Raw genomic sequence first — 23,106 nt, 5'->3', positions numbered from 1 at the left:
CCACATACTGGAGTCATGCACCAAAGGGATGATGATCAGAAGGCCTGCCAGGTTTTCTGGATTTTAATTGAGTGTTAATGACCAAACCAAATTATCTGGAAAGAAGTCTCCCTAGCCAATAAAGTCAGGGGCATGGAAATAGCCTTCTAAGTTCTTAAAACTTGCCTTTACTTAACTCCAGTTTGCCTTCATGTGGCCTGTTTACATTTGAACAGTGCCTTCTCCATTTTTTTCAACTCCTTGGTGAAGCAGGGTTCCATTTTTCAGATGGAGAAATTAAGAAGCAGAAATGTCAGCAGCCTCTCAACAGAGGTGCTCAAATGGTCATTCTTTGTTTCCACAGACAAGAGTTTCAGCACTTTTCGCCTCCTCCAGGGGCCCCAGGAATCCCTACCTCTTACTCAGCTTATTACAATATTTCTGTGGCCAAGGCAGAGCTGCTGAACAAACTGAAAGACCAACCTGAGATGGCAGAGATTGGCCTAGGAGAGGAGGAAGTTGACCATGAACTGGCTCAAAAAAAGGTAAAGTTTTTTGATGTGCCCTAGAGATTTTCAGAATTTAGCTTGAATGTGTCTGGAGGATGACCAGCCTTCTACACTCTCTAGAACATCTCGCATTCCCATATTTTCAGTATGGAAATCATACAGCCTCTCTGGGTTTCTCACAGATCCAAGTCCTGTCTATTTTTGATCCAGTCAATAATAATAATAACAATCATAATCATCATTATTGTCTCTGTGATCCTTAGAACAACCCAACAAGGGCCGGGCGCGGTGGCTCCCGCCTGTGATCCCAGCACTTTGGGAGGCCAAGGCGGGTGGGTCACCTGAGGTCAGGAGTTCGAGAACAGCCTGGCCAACATGGTGAAACCTTGTCTCTACTAAAAATACAAAAATTAGCCAGGCGTGGTGGCGGGCACCTGTAATCCCAGCTGCCCGGGAGGCTGAAACACGAGAATCGCTTGAACCCGGGAGGCGGAGGTTGCGGTGAGCCGAGATTGTGCCACTGCATTCCAGCCTGGGCAACAAAGAGTGAAACTCCGTCTCAAAAAAAAGAAAGAAAAGAACAGCCCAACAAGGCAGATATTACTATCCCTATCCCTTTTTTACTAGTTGATGGGATTAATTTGCCCAGGTAGATCAAACGTTTGATGGTAGATCCAGCACTTGAAGTCAAGACGGTCTGAATTTCTACTGTACAGTACATGCTGTCTCTCTGAATTAAGCCAGCCTTGTAAGTAACTCACTACCCAGGGCACATCAGAGTTTCTGCCAGTGGGCTCTTCTAACCAATGGCAGTGCCATTGATTTTTATTCTTTGTGCAACTTTGTGGGAGACAGAAGAGACTAAGTAAAATAAGGACAAATTATAGGCTGGCAAACTTTAGTATTTATTTGCAAGGATAGTCAATTATGTCTTAAAAGTACAAAATAGTTAAGTGGAGATGATGATGTTGTTGTTGTTCCAAAGCTTTCCTTTCTTTGTCTAAGTACCACTAGTCTGGTTTTCTAATCAAATTCTTGGAATCACTTTCCCCTCCCTGCACTTACCTATTATATTTCATAAGCAAATAGGGTTGTCATGGCAACCTCAAAGGCTCAATTTACCTCTTTGTGGACATCTGAACTCAATGTAAACTGTTCTGCCCATATTTCTTTCAGGACATGACCCACAGGAAGGTCCAGGGCCATTTGCAAGAGTCCTTCCTCCAATTTCCTATCTGAAGCAAAATGTCAGGGGAAGAATTGGAAGCGTGGTGGTGTTGAAGTTTTATTGATGCAGATGTCTGCTTCCTTGGATTCCATGTTCCCTGAGCAGGGGTACTCCTAGCTTACTCAGGGCCTGGCCTCTGCAGGGGCAAACCTAGAAGTCTGACCAGGAAAAGAGAGAGATGGTCAGAAATGGCAGAGCACAGAACAACAGAAAGTGAACTAAAGTGATTGTGGGTGGGCTATGACAGTTTTTGTCTCTGAGGAAGAAAGGTGAAGAATATCACCAATTTGCGATGTCCCAGAAAAAACAACTCAGCTCTGGCTGGATCTGTGATGACTCCACAACTCTATCCATCACACTTCCCCAGGACTGAGGTTCAGGTTATAGAGCACAAGTTCCAAGAAGTAAAGGGCTCTCTCCACTTTTATCCTTCCATCTATCCCTGGAGCTTGGGAACTGGGGTGGGAAGGTGATTTTCCAAGTGGGTCATTTTCCAGATGGCCCCCAGCCATCCTTTGTCCCCAGCATTGACTCTTATTTGGGAGAGCAGATGGTGGGAATATAACTGGCAGCCTCTTCATCTAATTGTGTTGCCTTATTCATATCACTGATCCCCAGTTCCCGGTGGGTTTTGGAATTTTCCCCAAATGCAAACCTATTATACTTCAGACTGAGATCATGGTGATCTCCTGACTCTTGAAGAGTTCTAAAATATGACAACAGGTCTTGGAACCTGGAGGAGGCTTTCTTAGTCTTGGTCACTTTGGACATCTCTAATTAAACTACTAGAGGGGAATACATTCCAGAAAACTACAAGCCTATGGTCCCAGTGCTTGGGCTAGAATAAGATTAAAACATACACTGAAGCATACTCCTATGTACAAGATACTATTCTAAACATGTAACATGTGTTAACTTATTTAATTCTCATAACAACTCTATGAGGTAGGTCCTATTGTTATCCTATTTTTTAGATGTGGAAATTGACGTGCAGAGAGGTTGAGTAATTTGCTCAAGGTCGTATATAATACCGCTACTTTCCAGCAGAGCAGGAGTTCAAACTCTGGTAGTCTAGCGCTGGAGTCTCTGTGCTCTTAACCACAAAGCAATACTGGCTACAGAGGCTATGGGCAGCCTGGGACGGGGCCATTCTTGTCATAACCTTGCAGCTAGACAAGTATCTATTAGTTTGGAGTATGTTGTAGAAGTAATTTAATAATAATAATAACATTAGTAAGCATGCATTGAGCATTTAAGTGCCAGTCATAATACTAAGTCTTTTACTTATGTGGTTTCATTTACCCATCAGAAAATCTCTGGAGTTGGGGAGGTGTCCACTTTACAGATGAGGAAACAGAAGTGGGATTAGGTATCTATCCTAAGGCCATAGAGTTTGGAGGTGGAATTGGAATCCAGATGTCTCTGACTCCAAAACTCCACTGTACTTCCCTGTGACTGCACTCACCTATAGGGGAGACAAATCAGAAGACACAGACAGCACTTCCCTTAAGAAACTTACAATCAGTAGCAGGTGAGAGATCAGACACACACAAGGACTAGAAAGTGAGGAACTTCAAGTTACACTATAGGGTTCTAATTCTAAAATACATAAAAGCTCGGACAAAAAAAAGATCAATGAGAGAAGACTTACAGGAGGGCTTCCTGTCGGGGAGGGGAGGGGCAGAGCTGTCCCCTGAAGAAATTTAGAAATAACCAAAATGAAGAAAGAGATAAAGAGTAGGTGGAACTGCATAAGCTACTCAGGAACACAAGAATGAGTGTTGTGAACACAGAGGAGAGTGAGGAGCTAATTCTGAAAGGCTCTGAGGAGGGACATTAGAATGGCAAGGTGGGGCCAGACTGAGGAACAAATAATAGCAGCCTAGCTTTTATGCAGCACTTACTATGGGCCAAACACTTTGCATGCGTAATCTCATTGACTCCTTATTATGACTCAGTGCAGTGGGTAAAGCAATTATCCCCATTCTACAGATAGAGAAAGTGAAGCTCAATAATGTCAAGTCACCCAAGGTCCCACAGCTACGAAGTGGCAAAGCTATAAATCAAACCCAGTCGTTATAACTCCAGAACTCACAGTCTTATCCAAAAGGCCTCAAAAGCCGAGCTAAGGAGGCAAAGATCTAGCATAGTGTCATGAACTTGAGATGTACTTAAATGGATTGAAGGAGAATGAATAAAGTGATAGGCAAATACCTTAGTGCAAATGCTTTTCCAACCTAGGCTCTCAAAAGGACTGTAGCTCCTATTTATTAAATCGTCCCAGGAAGGGACTGGGTGCAGAGGCTCACACCTGTGATCCCAGCATTTTGGGAGGCCGAAGGGGGCTGATCACTTGAGGTCAGCCTGGCCAACATCATGAAACCCCACCTCTACTAAAACTACACACACACACACACACACACACACACACACACACACACAAAATTAGCCTGGCATCCATGACATGCACCTGTAACCTCAGCTGCTTAGGAGGCCGAGACGCAGGAATCGCTTGAACCTGGGAGGCGGAGGTTGCAGTGAGCCGAGATCGTGCCACTGCACTCCAGCCTAGGCAACAGAGTGAGACTCCATCTCAAAAAAAAAAAAAAAAAAAGTGCCAGCAAGTATTTATTAAGTTGCATCTGGTAAATGAAGCTTAGTGCATGGATACCACTTACCCAATGCCAAAAAGTTTGGTGGTGACATGGAGATCCCTACCAGATGGATAGAAGGTGCTCGCCCAAAAGACTGGAGTTGCTCATGACTTGCCCAAGTTTCCTTTGTTTCCAGTGACTAGGATAGAGCCCACCATCTGTTCCTTGGATTCCAAAACAGAGGTTACAGGCACAAATCAGTTTCTGTTGATCCCCATTCTCATCCTTTGTCTTCTCCTGTTTAATTCCCCCTAGATACAGCTTATCGAAAGCATCAGCAGAAAACTTTCTGTCTTGCGGGAGGCCCAGCGAGGGCTGCTAGAGGACATCAATGCCAATTCTGCCCTTGGGGAGGAGGTGGAGGCCAACTTAAAAGCCGTCTGCAAACCCAATGAATTTGAAAAGTACCACTTGTTTGTTGGGGACCTGGACAAAGTGGTCAACCTGTTGCTGTCACTCTCTGGACGACTGGCCCGGGTGGAGAATGCTCTCAACAGCATCGATTCAGAGGCCAACCAGGAGAAGGTAGAGTTGGGGTCTCTGGGGTGTGGGTAGAGGGAAATGCCATTTGTTTCTTCTCAGGGCTCCCTCTTTCATGTTGGGCTACTATGGGAAACAGTAGAGCATGGGGTTAAAAGCATGTGAGCACTGAGGATGGGCACGGTGGCTCACGTCTGTAATCCCAGTACTTTGGGAGGCCAAAGCGGGCAGATTGCTTCAGTCCAGGAGTTTGAGACCAACCTGGGCAACTTAGTGAATCCCCATCTCTACTAAAAATACAAAAATTAGTCTGGCATGGTGGTGCATGCCTATAATCCCAGCTACTCCGGAGGCTGAGGTGGAAGGTTTGCTTGAGCCTGGGAGGCGGAGACTGCCGTGAGCAAAGATTGTGCCACTGCACTCCAGCCTGGGTGACAGAGCAAGACCCTGTCTCAAAAAAAATAATAATAATAAAATAAAAAAATAAGAGTGTGAACACTGGCTTTTAAGTGCCCTGAAATTCTTGCCCTACCACTTATTAGCTGTGTGACTGTGGACAACTTATATAACGTCACTCTGCCTCAATCTCTTCATCTATAAAATGAGGTGAGCATACTACCTGCCTTATGGGATTATTGTGAGAATTAAATTAGTTTATGTTAATTACATAAAACAGGGCCTGGGACAGAGTAAACACTGAATCAATGCTAGCTCCCAGTAGTAGTAGTAGCAGCAGCAGTTTTGCCTCACTCTAGAGTTGGAGGGGGAGGTCTCATCAAGTAGTTGAGATTGGAAAGCTGTCAGTTTCACAGGTTGGGTCACTATGCATATACTCCTGAACCAAAATTGCATCACCTTTCCCTATACAGGTGGCTTTGGATATACCTTTGAATCCACAACAAGAGGCACATATCTACATACATATACATACATACATGGACACATACACTCACACATATCCACTCACACAGACACACACATCATACAGAAAGCACCTCCACAGTGACAGTTGTTCACCAGATGAAAGGGACACAGGCTGGCTTTGTCAGAGCCTTCCTCCACCCCAAGCCCAGTGGTGGTCCCTACATTGAAGACAGCGTTAAAGAGATGGAAAGAGGTGATTTCACATCCCCTATCCAGAATTGTTGTCATGTTTACCCTCCTGCTACAGGAAACAAAGGCTTTTGCATGGAGGTGGACTTCAGGGCAGAAAATCTAGGACTGACTAATTAGCAGAACGTATAGCTGCTTTGTGGCAGCATCTCTGGTGGAGTACTGCTAGGCAGCACTGTTGGACAGATGCCTCGTAATTGGGAGAGCCCTTACTTGGTCCTCTGCTTCCCCAGTTGGTGCTGATAGAGAAGAAGCAGCAGCTGACGGGGCAGTTGGCAGATGCCAAGGAACTGAAGGAGCACGTGGACCGCCGGGAGAAGTTGGTGTTTGGCATGGTCTCCCGCTACCTGCCTCAGGACCAGCTCCAAGATTACCAGCACTTTGTCAAGATGAAATCTGCTCTCATCATTGAACAGCGAGAGCTGGAGGAGAAGATCAAGCTCGGGGAAGAGCAGCTCAAATGTCTCAGGGAGAGTCTACTCCTGGGGCCCAGCAATTTCTAATTCTACCAGCACTCTGCCACAGCATCCCTGCCCAGCCATGTGGGAAGTGCTTTCAATCTTCTTTGTTAGCAGTTTCTCAGCAAGTAGATAGCAATTAGCAGTTTGTTCCAGCCCTCTACCCTGGATGTCTCTCACTACCCCTTCCCTAGCAGTGGTCCTAACCAGCTAGGAGACCCTGGGGAAGCCACAACTTCTACCCAAGGGAGCTGCAGCAAGGTGTGATCTTAGAACCACATTCTCCTTCCCACAGTTGCCAAGGGCAAGTACTTGCTGCACAGAGAACCAAGGAAGTGCCTTCATTCTGCTCTGTACTAAGGACACCAAAGACATCAAGTACTCATCACCCACCCATATCATCAACAGCCTCTAAAGGCTCAGAGGGAAGCTGCCTTGCAGCTCTACTCTGCCCCAGGGCTTGTGGCCCAGCCATTTCTCACAGAGAGCTGGCTGCCTTGAGGGCATTCACCTGGCACCAGTTTCAGGGCCTCACCCAAGCTTTGCAAGGGAAAGCACAGAGGGAGGAATTACACTGAAAAAAATGCAAGCAAAGGTTGAGTACCCCCAGGTGCCCCTTAGGAAGGAACCAGGTTTAAATAGGCTCTACCCTTACCTTTCCCAGCAGCAAGTTCAGGGGAAGAGGCCTACTCTTAGCCCTGGCTAGTGTGACCCTCTTCCTGTCCTAAGACTTTGGTCCTACCACCTCTTGTTTCATCTTTCCTTTACATTGCTGGGGGTTACCGCAGGTGCCTACCCCAGGGCTTCACCATATGGGCCATTAATAGCTCTACTAAAACTGACTTCTAGATGTAGGTTTCATTATTGGGGGAGGGGGTTCTTATTGTTATATTTTAAATGGCCTTTTGATTTTATTTATTTTTATGTTTTGATTATTTTTTTTCTTTTTTAACTAATAAGGTGAGAAGAGGGAAGTTGGAGAGGGAAAAGTTAGCCCAGAAGGAAAGCATTTTCTGCAGATCAGCCTGAATCCACCGTGGCTAGGTAAGCAAGTGCCAAGGCATTGAATTGTTCCCACCATATCTACCAATGTCTAGGAAGGAGTTTTCCCCTTGAACTCAGAGCCTCCCTACAGTGGCCTGGCCTTGTGCTTCCCTTGAAGTCTAAGTGACTTGAGTTTAGCATTCCCCAGCAGGGTTCAAGTTTTTCTTACTGATTCCTTTTTGAAACCAAAGAAATCTCCTGAAATGGAGAAAGGTTCAGTCATTTCTCTACCATCTCCAAGCTATGGGATCAGTAGAGGTGAGCTCAGAAGGAACTCCTCTAACCATTGCTTTCTCAGCCTGTGGCCTGGCTCGAGGGAACCAAAACTCAAGGTAGCTGGGAGCTCCAGCCAGAGCCAGCTCCCCAGAGCGATTGATGACCCAGCCAGGATCTTAGGCATACAAACAACTAAAACTGCTGCTGTTGCCAAGGCCCTGACACCAGTAGGTAGCTAGTTTCTGTGCTGGAAAAGCAGCCCTCAGGTGGACGATGGCAAGAAGGGGGTTATGGCCAAATGCTGCCCTGTTATCCAGCTTAGCTCCCTGTTCCTCACTAACTGGGGCCAATCCTTGGTATCACACAACCCAGCCAAGGCCTGGCATCTCTTCTAGTTACTGCTGAGTTCCTCAGGGTCCTTGAAGGTCAACTGTAGCAGCAGGGATGTCTCATTCAACCAAAGAATTTGCCAAGGAACTTTTGCTGCTGTTACAAATACTTGTCACTAGCTTCCATTTCCTCTTCATTGTATTTGAAAACAATGGGAGAATCTTGGCCAGCAGGGTGTCCTGGGGTGGCGGGTGGGGTAAGCCTTTCTGTGGAGCCCTGGGTTTGCTCTTAGTACTGCTGCCAGAAACACTGTTAGAATGGCAACCCTGCCATTCTCCCCTCCAGTGGAAGATTCTACTTTATTCAGGAAGGCTGGTGGCTTGCAGGGGCTAGGCTTACACAAGCCAGCCAAGATTGAGAAGGTAGGGGAGTGCTTTCAATGGAGGCCATAGTTGTCATCTTTTCTTCTGAGCAGGCTCTAGGACAAACAATGAGCAAATTGAGATGTCCTGTATTGGGAGGATGAGGCTGATATGTTTCATCATTCTCAGATTTGTGGGCTAGAACACCTTTTTTGGGAATATGGGCCTAGGGAAAAGAATGGTCACTTACCTGGACACTATGGCCATAGTCTGAGTTTTTCTAGTCAGCATGTGATTGGTTGTACCTTAAGTTTATGACACAAAAAATACTATTAACTCTGTTATTTTTGTTCTTAATCCCATCTCAAATTAGTTTCTAGAGTTGGAATCAGAACACAAGGATGCTCATTTTCACATGGAGGGAAAGTTGCCAAAGCATTTAAAAAATAACCCCAAAAGTGGTAGATAAAGGTGAACTGCTGAACAGACACTGGCGTGCCACACTCCTGCCAGGGCAGTCTCATTGTGTGTGATGGTGCTGCAAAGCTGCCAGTATTACTTGAGATGCAGTCTCCCCTGTTCCCAGTTCCTGGGCTCAGCCCTCCTCCAAGGCCTGCCAGTGAGTAGCAGTTTGGAAGGCAGGCCAAGGGAGATCCCCAAAGACAGTTATCAGTCTTGACTTCTGCTCTCTCCTTTCAAATACTTATACAGGCCCCCATGGGTAATAGGCAAGCATGATGGCTGATAGATAGAGAAGTCAGTGCATGAGTTACTATCACATGTCCCCCTAACCCCTCCTGCCACCTTCCGGGGCTCTGGATAATTGAATCTCCCTGAGTCCCACAGCTGGAGACTCAACCAGGATATAGCTGTAAATGCCCAAGTAGAATCTGACAGAATAAGACAGGGACACTGAAAATAAAGCCCTAGAAAGGAAGAAAATGGAAGCAAAGAAAAGGAGAGGTGAAAAGATAAAAAGCCTCTTTCAAGGTTAGGTTCAGGTTCTGTTTTCCATTTAACCTCATGTGCCAAAAAGCTGCCCAGGCACACCAGAGCCACATCCTGAACCCAACCCCCCCGACAGTGCTGCTCTGCCAGTAGCAAGCCCCAGATGGAGGAAGCTGGGCCCATTTCTGGCCACTTCCACCCATTTGGAGCTTGGTGACTCCCACTGTCTTTGCCAGAGGAGTCGTCTATGCCAATAATATTTCTGCAACAGCATATTATATTATTTGAAGATTAGTAGATCTTTTGGGGGGGGGGGTGGGGCAGGGGACAGTTTCTACAGATGAAGAACCAGTGTTGGTTGTACAGCTGTTGGGGGTCATCTATCCCATGTGAAGCTATTCTTTTTCCAAATCTTGTTGTTTCTGCATTTCTGTCCTCCACCACTCCCTTGTTGGCTGACATAGATATGCCTGCCAGATTGTCATCAAGGGTCATATTTCAATAAAAGGTGCTAAGGACAAAAAAAAATCTCATGTGTTTTAACTCAGGTGATGGAAGTCTAAAGATTCTGCTGAAAAGTACTGGAAAGGAATTTGGTCACCTATCCATAGTCCTTCACAGATAAACATATGACCAGACCCTTACCCACAGCCCTAAACCCTTACCCTGGCCTCTGAGGGATGGTATTGACGCTATACCATTCATCATCCCCAGTTAAATAGCAGGATCTGCCATAGCCTTTTTAGGGGAACAGCTTTTAGACATCTGTTTCAAGACCATCCTGAGTAGGGGGTACAGAGTTTAAGCCATTGGTTATTTCTGTTGTTATCACAGTATTGAAGCATGGTATTTTTCTACTCAGAAGGACCTCAGGATCACAGCCCTGCCCTTTAGCTCACTGATATATTTCTTCCTCTCTGGTTACTCAGTGGCAACATCACATCCAGTCTAACCCCATGTTTAGAATGCAGAAAAAGTCAACAATAGGTGTAATCTCAGGTATAGACCTAAGCAGTATACAGAGTCTAGTTCTGGAGTCTAGCCTGATCGAAGGTAAGCCATTCTTTCTAGACTTCTTCCAATCTTGAATTCTGTCTAGTATTTTCATCTTACTTCTAGCTGATAGTCCAATCTCACACCTTCCTGCTCAGCTCCCTGGAAAGCAAGGGCCTTGCTGATCTGCTCTCCAAGGCAACCTCAAAGATTAGACTTAAATATATTCCAGGCAGCAACTCTGACATTGAAAAGCTTTCTTTTTTCGTGATCCATATTCTGTTCACATTCCAACTATCCGCCTTCTACTCAAGATATCCATTGTGGTAGAGTAGAAAGAGTCCAGCTTAGGCATTAGAATGAACTGTGTTCAAATCCTGGTTCTGCCACTTATTCAATGAACCTGGGCTACTAGCTCAACTTCTGAGGTCATTTTCTTATCCGTAAAATGGCAACAGTATTATCTTGCTTGCAGAGTTATTGTAACTTGAAAATAATAAATAAAAGCCACTAAAAATCCAAGAAGTTATTAGGCAGAATCCCAGGCCCACCCCAAACCCAGTGATAGCAGTCTGAATTTTAAGTAGATTTCCAGGAGATTCATGAACATATTAGAGCATGGGAAGTACTGACTTGTTGAAAACATATTCAGTGCATGGTAACCATTATTATAGTCCTGATCTACTCAATTCATTTTTTCCTTATCCCAGGCATATTCTTGCTCTTCTCGTGTTGCTCACAACTACCTGCCTGGATGAATTTAGGAAAGTTGCAGGATACAAGGTTAAAACACAAGATCAAATGAACAATCCTAAAATGTTATTAAGAAAACAGTTCCGGCCAGGCGTGGTGGCTCATGCCTGAAATCCCAGCACTTTGGGAGGCCAAGGCAGGTGGATCACGAGGTCAGGAGATCGAGACCATCCTGGCTAACATGATGAAACCCTCTCTCTACTAAAAATACAGAAAATTAGCCAGGTGTGGTGGCACGCACCAGTAGTCCCAGCTACTTGGGAGGCTGAGGCAGGAGAATTGCTTGAACCTGGAAGGCAGAGACTGCAGTGAGCTGAGACCGCACCACTGCACTCCAGCCTGGGCAACAGAGTGAGACTCTGTCTCAAAAAGAAAGAAAGAAAGAAAGAAAGAAAGAAAGAAAGAAAGAAAACAGTTCCATTTACAATAGCATCAAAAAGCAAAAAAGTACTTAGGAATAATTTAACAAAAGAAGTGCAAAACTTTTACACTGAAAACTATAAAACATTGTTGAAAGAGATTAGAGAACATCAAAATAAATAGAAAGACACTCCATGTTCATGGATGGGAAGACTTAGTATTGTTAAGATGAAATGTGCCCCAAATTGATCTACAGATTCAATCCAATGCTTATCAGAATTCCAGTGGCTTCCTTGCGTAAGTTGACAAGCTGATTCTAAAATTCATATGGAATTACAAGGAACCCAGAACAGTCAAAACAATCTTTAAAAAGAACAGTTGGAGGGCTCATACATCCCAACTTCAAAACTTACTGCAAAACTACAGTAATCAAGACAGTGTGGTACAGACACAAGGGTAGATGTATAAATAAATGGAATTAAATTGAGAGTCCAGAAATAAATCCTCATGTATATGGCTGGTTAATTTCAACAAGGGTCCCAAGAGAAATTGAGGAGACAATAGTTTTTTAACAAATGGTGCTGAGACAACTGGGTATCTACATGGGAAAAAATGAAGTTTTCCTTAAATCACATGCAAGAATCAACTCAAAATGGATCATAGAATGTAAGAGTCAAAATTATAAAATTCTTAGAAGAAAACATTGTAGTAAGTCTTCCTAGTGTTAAGACGATTTGCACAAGTGATACAAGAAATAGAAATAAATTGGAGTAAATCAAAATTAAAAACTTTTGTGCTAAAAATATACCATATCAAAAAAGTGAAAAGACAAGCAACATAATGGGAGAAAATATTTGCATATCAGATACTTCAAAATAAAAAAGGACTCTTACAACTCAATGATAAAAATAACCAATTAAAAATGGGTTAACGGATTGTAATAGACATTTCTTCAAAGAAAATATGTGTTCTAGTATGCTTGGGTTGCTATAGAATACTACCATAGACTGATTGGCTTAAATAACAAACATTTATTTCTCACAGTCCTGGAGACTGGGAAATCTGAGATCAAGATGCCAGCAGATTCAATGCCTTGTGAGGGCCCACTTTATGGTTTGCAGATGGCTACCTTGTGGCTGTGTCCTCAGCAAAGACAGAAAGGGATCTGGTCTTGGCCAGGCACGGTGGCTCACGCCTGTAATCCCAGCATTTTGGGAGGCCGAGGCAGGCAGATCAGGAGGTCAGGAGATCGCGACCATCCTGGCTAACACGGTGAAACCCCATCTCTACTAAAAAAAATACAAAAAAATTAGCGGGGCGTGGTGGCGGGTGCCTGTAGTCCCAGCTACTCGGGAGGCTGAGGCAGGAGAATGGCATGAACCCAGGAGGCAGAGCTTCCAGTGAGCGGAGATCGAGCCACTGCACTCCAGCCTGGGTGACTGAGCGAGACTCTGTCTCAAAAAAAAGAAGGGGATCTGGTCTCTTCCCCTTCTTATAAGGGCATTATAATTTCATTACGAATGCCTACTCTTGTGACTTCATGTAAACCAATTTACCTCTCAAAGGCCCCACCTCCATATGCCATCACATTGGGGATTCGGGCTTCAGCATATGAGTTTGGAGAGGACACAAACATTCAGCTTATAGCAATATGCAACTGGCTAGCAAGCACAGGGAAAGATGCTCAAGCACTACTATTCATTAGGGAAATGCAAATCAAGACCACAATGAGATACCACTTCATACCCACTAGAATAGCTATATCAAAAAGCCAAACAATAACAAGTGTTGGTGAGGAAATGAAGAAATTGGAACACTCATACATTGCTGATGGGGATGTAAATTGATGCAACCTCATTGAAAAACAGCTTGGCAGTTTCTCCAAATGTTAAACATAGAATTTCCACATGACTTAGCAATTCCATTCCTAGGTATATACCCAAGAGAATTGGAAACAGGTGTTCAAACAAAAGCATGAACATGAATGTTTAAAGTGGCATTACTCATAATAGCCAAAAAGTGGAAATGACCCAAATGTCCATCCACTGAGGAATGGATAAACAAACTTTGATATATGCATACAGTAGGGTATTATTTAGCCATAAAAATGGATAAAATACTGATACATGTAACATTTGAAAATATGCTAAGTGAAAGGAGCCAATCACAAAAGACCACGTATTGTATGATTTAATTTATATGAAATGTCCCAAACAGGCAAATCTATAAAGGTAGAAAGCAGATTAGTGGTTGTCAAGGCTGGGGGCTCAGGGGCAATAGGCATGGGGTTTCTTTTGGGGATGATGAAAATATTATAAAATTAGATTGTCATCATGGTTGTCCACCTCTGTGAAGGTACTGGAAACCATTGAAGTATACATTTTAAATGGGTGTGCTAAATGGTATATGAATTATTTCTCAATAAGTGTGTTTTTTAAAAAAAGCTATTGATTATTTCCATCAGTCTCATTCCTCTTGACAAAAATCTGAGTTGATGGTGAGCATGTACTTCATTCGTGACTCCAAAGGGTACAATATTTACACCATTTGAATTTGGGAGTGACTTTACTATTACAACCTTCCCCTTGAAGACCTGGAAGACCCAGCAACATAAGGAGAAAGAGTAGTCTCAGCCTTGTACTAAGACTTCAGCGAAAACAAGAGGGATGGGAGGGACTACTATTGGGAAGGAGGGGCAATCTTTCTAGGCAAATATTGTGGTAGAATGCATAAGAGCTTCGGCTCATTGGGCAAATAAACCAAGTTTTAAATCCTGATTCTACCAACTTACTATGTCACCTTAATAAGTTACTTGACTCCTCTCAACCTTAATACCTTCATCTACAGAAGGGGGCTAATAAAAGCCGCACCTCAAAGTGTTACTATGATGATTAAATGAGATAATTCACATGAAGCACTTAAAATAATGTCTGCCATGTAGTAAGTATTTGATAAATGTTAGCTGCTAGATTTATTTTTATTGAGGTGAGATTGAAGTAGAACAATATAAGGAAAAGTAAAGCATCTTCAGCTTTGGAGTCAGACAGCTCTGTTAATGTGACCTTGGAAGTCACTTTATTTATTGAGCCTTAGCAAATAATGAGGATAGTAACCCTTCTCTTATGGAGGCAGTTCCAAGCCTGGACACTGGAACCCACACCATGTAGGTTTTCATACTGGCTCCACCACTTACACATCGTGTAACCTTGAGCATGTTTAACTTCCCTGTACCTGGATGTCCTCTTCTGTCAAATGGTGGAAACAAAAATACATCCTTGTGTTGTGAGGAATTATTGAGTTAATCCATGCAAAGTACTTAGGACAATAAGTACCCAATGAATGTTAACTTTTATTATAAAGCTAAAGTAGGAGTCAAATGAGGTCTGTGGTAGAGCTGTTCATGTGGTAGGTTCTCCGTAGATGATGGTTCCTTTCCTTACCTACCCTGCTGTGTGCACCAGGTCAAGATATTTTTGGACCTGCAGATAAAATGTTTCAGCCTTAGGAGTTCCCCACTGTAAGTAAAATTTTCTGGCAAGCTCAATACTACCATCTGATGAGAACAATGTAGTCTGTTAGCTGCCTGCAAGATGACTGTCTATACTCCCAATAAAACACCCCATTCAGAGCAATAGAGAAGGAACTGCTTTGCATGTGGACAACTTAAGGTCCAATTTGAGGTTGGTTTGGGGAAAACATCCACTCCTCCTCAAACCTATCTTTAGACTTAAAGTCAACTTAAATGTTATTGAGTTTCCCACCCTGGGTTAAGCACTTTCACGTATCTTTGCTTACACTATTTTTCTATCTAAACGTACATTTTTAAAGCAGAAATCCTCATTTAATCTTTAAAACAGGTCTGTGATTTTGAAACACTGTTTAATCAAAATTCAGAATTGTGGTAGCATTTTTGCTGTTTGTAAGTTAAACAAAATAGATTGTAAGTGTGCAATGCCATTCATTCATTCAACTAATGTGCCAATAATTTGTTTTGTGCTTCAGGGATTCAGAAGTGGACAAGATAGACAAAGTCCCCACTCTCGTGGGGCTTTTATCCTAATGAAAGAGATAGATAAGTATAAATATACAATTACATAATACTTTATATACAGAAATACACACACAATCACTTTTTACCCTGGTATGGCAATGCGAAACATTCTTCCTTGATTTCTTCAGCTGTGTGCAATAGGCTAAACTCATGAATCTCTTTGCTATTGCAGTCACTAAAATATTTTTTGCATTAATTTTCACCAGAGAATAATGTTTCAGTGAACATGAGAGTGCAGATATCTCTTCGAGATACTGATTTCATTTCCTTTGGGTATTTACCCAGAAGAAGAATCTCTGCATCATATGGTCATCGTATTCTTAATATTTTGAGGAATATACACTATTTTCCAAAATGGGGTACTAACTTACATTCCCACCAACAATGTACCAGGGTTTCCTTTCCTCCATACCCTCACCAACATTTGTTATCCCTTGTCTTTTTGATAAAAGCCTGCTATTTATGACAAAATGGATGAACCTGGAGGGTATTATGCTAAGTGAAATAAACCAGACACAGAAAGAAAAATACTGCATAATCTCATACGTGAAAGCTAAAAAAGTCAAACACACAGGGGGATGGAGGTGGAAGAAATGAGGATGTTGGTCAAAGCATACAAAGTTGCAGTTACATAAGATGTATAAATCTAGAGATCTCATGTACAGCATAAGTTCTATAGTTAATAATGCTGTATTGTATACTGGAAATTTTCTAAGAGTAGATTTCAGGTGCTCTTACTGCAAAAGAGGGTAATTATGTGAGGAAATGCATATATAATTTGCATGACTGTAGCAATCATTTCACTATGTATATGGATGTCAAAACATCATTTGTACACCTTAAATATATACAATAAAAGATTTTCACCAAAGATATTTTCTCCACAGGATTTGTGATGAGATTTTTTAAAAATTGTCTAGCAAAAGGATGACAAACTATCACTGAAGAGGTAGGATTTGAAAGTAGTTTAGACAGAAAGGTTGAATTCCACTCTTGATAGAGAAAATCAATTCATGTCACATGGAAATCTTGCCCATTCTGTGCAACATTCAAACATGGCCAAAGACTAAGGGGTTCTGGCAAAAGCTCCTCTCCTCCTGAGCAGTGTAAACATTAACAGACCACATTCTGTTTGTAAACTGCTTAAGTTTCTTCAATATGACCCTTCATTCTGGAGTTGCTTACTGCCATTAACAGAGTAAAATAACATGGCTTTGAATTCCCATTTTCCTCCCAGCTACTTATTTTCTATCTGAAAAGGATAATTAATGGAACTCACCTCCCTGGGTGTTGAGTTGATTCTATTTTTTGCAAAGGGAAAAATCTGGGAAAAGGCCATGAGTAAAAAATCTTTCCAGCTTGAAAATGCATTAGATTAAATGTGAATAAGTCAAAGTGCTGAAAAAATAACAATTTGTTCCCTGATTTCTCCTCAGTTTTAAATTTGATAAAGATGAAAAAGCAGACCAAACTCAGCAGATACAATAAATGATAACTTATAATTGAGAGAAAACTCTTATTTGGGCTAAACTTAAACAGCTACTGTTTAGAAGTCTCATAAATGACTATATATTTAAGCACCTTTTACAAATATGGAACCTTTAGTTTTCTTTTAGAAAAGTGGGCAGTGGTAAGAGTGAGGAGAGGCAGATAGAAAAGAGTAAGGAGGTTGTGGATAAATTAGATAATACTATGCATTTAGAACATAATTTTGGACACTTTCTCACAGGCTGGTAGATATTTTGTTCTATCAAATAAGCCTGTCATAAAACTCAGAGCGTTACTAAAACCTTTTATATATTAAAAAAAGAACTCCAGTTTTGACAAAAGATAACCCAAACCAAGTCTGTTATTGAAGCAATCTCTGAGTGAGAAAAACCATGTGTCTTTGGGAGCTTGCTGGAATGGCACTCAAAACCCTTAGACCTGGACGCAGCTCTGCCCTTCTCACTCTATGACCTCGTGCTCTTTTATCGGTTCTGTGAAGAGGATATTTTGGTGGCTGTTAAACTGAAGAACGAACACCCTGCCTAGCTGCATAACACCATGCTCCAAATTTCGCCTCCAAATTGCACACTGGCCCAGCTCCCTCTAATTGGCCTGGCTGCCCGGAGGATGAAGTCCTGATTCTTGCATATAAGGCCCTTCATGTTCTGTCTCCTGTGTGCTTCTCCAGCTACGACCCCTAACATCTTCTCACACTCATCCTTAGCTCTAGCTGGTTCTGCAAATGTGTCATGCAGTCTCATCCCTCTATACACTCAAAAAGGCTGGTCCCTCTACCTGAAAATCCACTGCCCCACTCCCTGAGTTCCCTATTTAGCCAATTCCAGCGTGTCCTTTGGTGTCAACTCAGATTTCACATCCTTCAGAAACATCCTGTTGATATACTAATAACAGTGTGTGGTATTTGGATATGATCATTGTTTACACTTTCTGTCTCTCCCTTTAGGCTGTGGGCTTCTTGAGGGCGGAAACTAATTTATACCACTAACACTTAGCACAGTACCCCAAGCTCATAGTAAACACTTCAGAAATACAGGGTAGTAACAATTCACGAAGGCTTTGCTGTGGGCTTCATATTTCTGGTGATATCTTACACTGGCTTATCCTCCTCAATACAATCATTAAATGTTGAACTTTCTTAAAACTTGGTCCTAGGCCCCTCTTCTCTTCTTGCTGTATGCTCTTGCCCAGCTCTCTTTCTTAATCATACATACCCATGGTTAGTTAATCTCCCATATAAAGCTGGCTCCCAAATTTATATCTCCAGTTCATATTTTTTCATAGCTCCAAAACTTTATATCTGGTTGGCTCAATGACACCCCAAAACCCAAACATTAATGTATCCAAAATTAAACATTTGATTTTCCCCTCCCGAACCTGGTTCCCTCTAGTGTTCTTTATATCTCAGTGATTAATACTCCTCTCCAACCAACTAGGAAAGCTAGAAGTCTTAGAGTAATCCCAGACATCCTCCTCTTTCTCACCCCTTCCATATAGAATTGATCACCAAGTCCTATCAATTCTGTCTCCTAAATATTTCTCAAATCTATTCACTTATTTTTCCACAACTGTTATCCTCTGAACTACATCATTAGCCTAACTATTCTTCTTATGCCATTTCTTGCTTTCTGTAGACTGTTGTTCATGCTGTAGCCAGGGTGATCTTGCCAAAACCAAATATGATTATATCACCCCTTCTCCTGTTTAGGTCATTTTAATAGGTTTCAAAGCCCTTTCCATTGCCTGTGAGGCTCTGCATGCCCATCTATGTCTAATGATGTACCAACGTCAACTTCAACCTCATTCTCTGGGCAAACCTGCTTTCCAGATTCATTTATAGCTTTGGCTTTGATATTTAAAGACTGAATAGCCAAATATCTTCTTCAGCATTGAATTACTTAGCTTTTGCTGCAGCAGCCAATGACCCTCAGTTTTCAGTGGTTTGCAACAGCAAACATTTTCTTTTCATCTCACATGAAGGCTAATGGCTAGCTACAACTTTGCTGGCCTTGGCTGGGTTCAGGTAGCATCATGAATCTTCTGATTCAGGGACTGAAGATGAAAGAACTGCAACTCTCTTGGGTACATGTTTCTCCTTTTGGAAGTCAAAAGCTCAAGAGAGACACAGCCAAACCATGAAAGGATATTTAAATGGCTGCTCTGATGTAGGGTATATCATGCCCATTGTATTAGTTTTCTATTACATTACCACAAACTCAGTAGCTTAAAACAACACATATTTATTACCTCACAGTTTCCGTGGGTCAGAAGTATAAGCATGACTTAACTGTGTCCTCTACTTAACAGTGTCACAAAGCTGCAGTCAAGGTGTCAGCCAGGCCGCAATCTCATCTGAAGGCTTGACTGTGGAAGAATCTGCTTCCAAGCTCACTCAAAATTGCAGATACATTTTCTTGTGGCCGTAGAGCTGAGGGCACTGCTTTCTGACTATCAGCTGACGACTACTTTCAGATCCTAAAGGCCACCCTCACCTCCTAGTGGCTGCCTGCGGTTTCTAGATGCTGCTCAGAGTTCCTAGAAGCCTTGCCACAGTTCCTTATAATATGGCAACATGGCTGCTTACTTCATCAAGCTAGTAAGGAGAGTCTCTAAAGTGAATCTGATAGTAAGACTAGATCATATAGAATGTAATATGGTCACAAATTAGACATTTTATCACCTTTGCCATATTCTATCATTTAGAAGCATGTCACAGGTCCCATCACACTCAAGGGGAGAGGATTGTACCAGGGCATGAATACTAGGAGGTGAGGAACATGGAGGCCATCCTAGAGTCTGCACATCACATCTACTTACATTCTATTGACTAAAGCAAGTCACTGACTAGCCAGTCCTAAGGACAATTGGACACTAAGGTATACTCTACCTATAGGGTGGGGAAGAAATGAATAATTTTTAACAAATAATACAATCTACCAAAACCATTATTTCTGACATTCTTAAACTTGTGCATGATCAATGATCAGGTGATCACCTAGGCTACTGCATAATAATGACAGTAATATGAATAATGGAAGTCATTTGGAGTTATTAATATTTTAATATTCACTTTAAAACATAGTTAAGCATTCTAGATAAAACGAGAGAAAATCTCTTATGTTCTATATATTTTAATTCTATCAATCCGTTGAAAAATAAATGTGTATCTATTCTTGGAAGAATAAAATACAATAATGCTGATTGTAAGAACTGTTAAATTTATCTCCATAAAACTTAACTTCCAAATAGTTAAATATGGAAGTAGATTGGTAGTTAATATAAATTATGAGAGCATACACTCACTAAATAACCTTAGGGAGAATATTGTATCAATTTTGAGACAGTCTTTTAAAACTTTAAATAATAGAGGTTCAAGTATATTATAATTTTAAACTATAGACTTGGTTGAGGTGTTAGCATTCACAATAGTAACCAAAATAACCTTTACGTACATATTAAATTTTAGTTAATCATTTCATGATTCCTTTAGGAAAAAATCTTATTTGGGAATTTTTCACATCTTATGAGGATGACTTAAAACCAGTGTCAATCCAAATTTTTCAAGGAAGAAAAATCTCCAAAATGGAGGTTAAGAGAATCTTTCCAAAGGAAGTAACAATTCAGTTAAAACCTGAAAGAGTTAGCTAGGCAAAAATGAAGTGAAGAAGGAGAGGGAACAATCCAGGTAGAGGGAGTGTCATATGAGAGACCAAGAATGCTGAATACGAGTCAAAGGGGTTGAAGTGCTGAGGAGGTATATTCCTTTACTATGATGCCACAACTAAATGGCTTAAAATGACTCACATTTACTGTCTCATAGTTTTTCATGTCAAGGCACAGCTTAGCTGGGTCCTCTGTAAGACTGCAGTCAAGGTCTTGGCCAGAGCTGGGCTCTCATTTAGAGGCTTGACAGGGGAAGGGTCCACTTCCAAGCTCACTCTAGTTCTCAGCAGTTCCTTTCCTTGTGGCTTTAAGACTTACGGCAGGCTGCTTTTTCCAAACCAGCAATGGAGAAAGAAAGACTCTAAAATCAGCTAGCAAGATGGAGTCATATATTGTAATCACAGGAGTGACATCCCATCACCTTTGCCATATTCTATTGTTTAGAATCAAGCCATACTTCCCACTTACACTCCAGGGGAGGGGATTATACAGGGGTGTGAACACCAGGAGGTGGAGATCATAAAGACCACCTGAAAAATTGTCCCCCACAGAGAGGCAAAGTGGTATAAGATATGTGGTAGAGGTTCCCTTAATCTGCAGATTAGCCAAATGATGCTTGGCTAGGTGTAGGAGTTCAGTCAGGATGGTGGGAGAAATTGTAAAATTTATAGGAAATAAACACAAACCCTCTTGGAAGGCCTGGGGGTTTGCATGGTTTCAGTAGTGTTTGGCTGAAGGCAGCTGAATTCTCTTAAAAGCTTAGGGCATAAATACATAGGAATGTAGAGGAGTTTATCTAAATAACTTGTTTACTCATGTGGTCCTAAAACTAACCTTTGATCATTCAAGGGCAGGATGGCTCTCTCAGGGAGAAGTCTACCAGGTTAATTACCCTCTAACGGTGTTGACCCAAAGCCTTTGTCATTTAATGTGTGTTAAATAAATGCCAGTAGGGCCAGCAAGTCAGGGCCACAGCTGCAACTCTTTGCACCACCCTCCTTGGTGTCTATAAGTGGCCCAGACCCTCAGCCGGACTGACAGGCAAAATATCTGTGTCAGTATACGTAATTCATCCATCATTAAGTCAAGGTCTGCAGGACAAACCCCCACAGCTAGGTATCAAAATCAAGATTAAGCAAAAACTAAGCCCAAATCCAAAAATCCTCTTATATATTGAAATTCTAGTATACAGGCATAAATTTGAAAATATGTCAAAATATTAATCATAACAAATTTATTATTAAAATGTTAGTAGCCAATTTTTAAAAGTTTATTATTACAGTCTGGGAACAAAATTCCCAAGTACTATCACACTGCCTACCACACTGTTGATCTTTCCTTCATGGCATTTTTTACATCCACAACTTATATTTACTTGTATGAATAGCTGATTAATATTTGAATCCTGTGCTAGACTGTAATCTCCAAGAGAGCAGGAGCCTGTGTCCAGTTTTGCTCATAGTAGTACTTTTGGTGGAATAGGGTTTTTTGGCTCCCATATTCCCTTTGATCCTACCCATCCTCACCCAGGAGACTTTAGCATTATTAAATTGCATCAAACTTATTCTATCAATGGTATTCAGGAAATGACAAGAGAAGGGTTTGGAACAAGAGAGTTAACTTTAAATTTGTTTAATAATTGTGAAAATTTGGAAACAACCTAAATGTCCAACAGTAAGAGAATTGGGTGCTTTTTGTTGTTTGTTTGTTTGTTTGTTTGAGGCGGGGTCTTACTCTGTGGCCCAGACTGGAGTACAGTGGCATAATCATAGCTCACTGCAGCTTCAAACTCCTGGGCTCAAGCGATCCTCCTGCCTTGGCTTCCCAATGTGTTAGGATTACAGGCATGAGGCACTGTGCCTGGCACTGGAATTGTTACATATACCATGGTACATTCAATCTGTGCAGGGAGAATGGATGCTACTTCTTTCTTTATTTAGTGGTTACCTTGTCCAGGATAAAGAAAACAAGTGAGGCTGTTGCCCAAGCAGTACCACATGCATTTCCTAATAATAAGGTAGCAAAAAATTAATTCAAACATGTTTGTGTTCAAACATCCAATTCTACCAATCTTGGATGACCAAATGGAGGTCTACCTATCCTGAAAAAGATTTGTCTAAAGCAGTGGTTCTCAAAGTGTGGTCCTTGAAGCAACAATGGCAGCATCATCTGGGAATATGTTAGAAATACAAGTTTTTAAGTCCCAATTCAGACCTACTAAATCAGCAAATATGGGATTGGGGCCCAGCATTCTATTTTAACAAGCCCTCTAGCTGATTCTGATGTACACTCAAGTCGGTGACCCAAGACCCTTGGTTATTTTTGCCTCTGACCACAAGGTGGCAACCTTTGTCTAAAGTCCTATAAGTTGGCCAATGGTTACGGTAGGTGTAATCTTGTCTAGCCACTGAACTGTCCAGAGGCAGTTAAGTAGTGATGTGATATGGGGATGTGAGGGA

General features: G+C 41.9%; 1 protein-coding gene across 5 annotated transcripts in view; it reads left to right on the top strand.

Annotated features, from left to right (window-relative positions):
* The window catches only part of SHROOM4 (shroom family member 4), a 233,814-nt gene that overhangs the window by 209,571 nt on the left and 1,137 nt on the right, over positions 1-23,106 (top strand). For 3 of the 5 annotated variants that reach the window (XM_009234854.4, XM_054544557.1, XM_054544558.2), the window contains 3 exons: positions 344-524; positions 4,626-4,895; positions 6,197-11,929. In XM_009234854.4, the coding sequence (XP_009233129.3) occupies positions 344-524; positions 4,626-4,895; positions 6,197-6,466 (721 nt within the window). In that variant the 3' untranslated portion in view covers positions 6,467-11,929. Of the gene's footprint in view, positions 1-343; positions 525-4,625; positions 4,896-6,196; positions 11,930-23,106 lie in introns of those variants that run through there. The other 2 variants (XR_653408.4, XR_008518059.2) reach the window with 2 other exon arrangements.

The sequence above is a fragment of the Pongo abelii genome, chromosome X (genome assembly GCF_028885655.2).
Source record: "Pongo abelii isolate AG06213 chromosome X, NHGRI_mPonAbe1-v2.0_pri, whole genome shotgun sequence".
Classification (NCBI taxonomy): Eukaryota; Metazoa; Chordata; class Mammalia; order Primates; family Hominidae; genus Pongo; species Pongo abelii.
The sequence above is the reverse complement of the archived record's forward strand: the minus strand, read 5'-3'. Positions and strand labels throughout refer to the sequence as shown.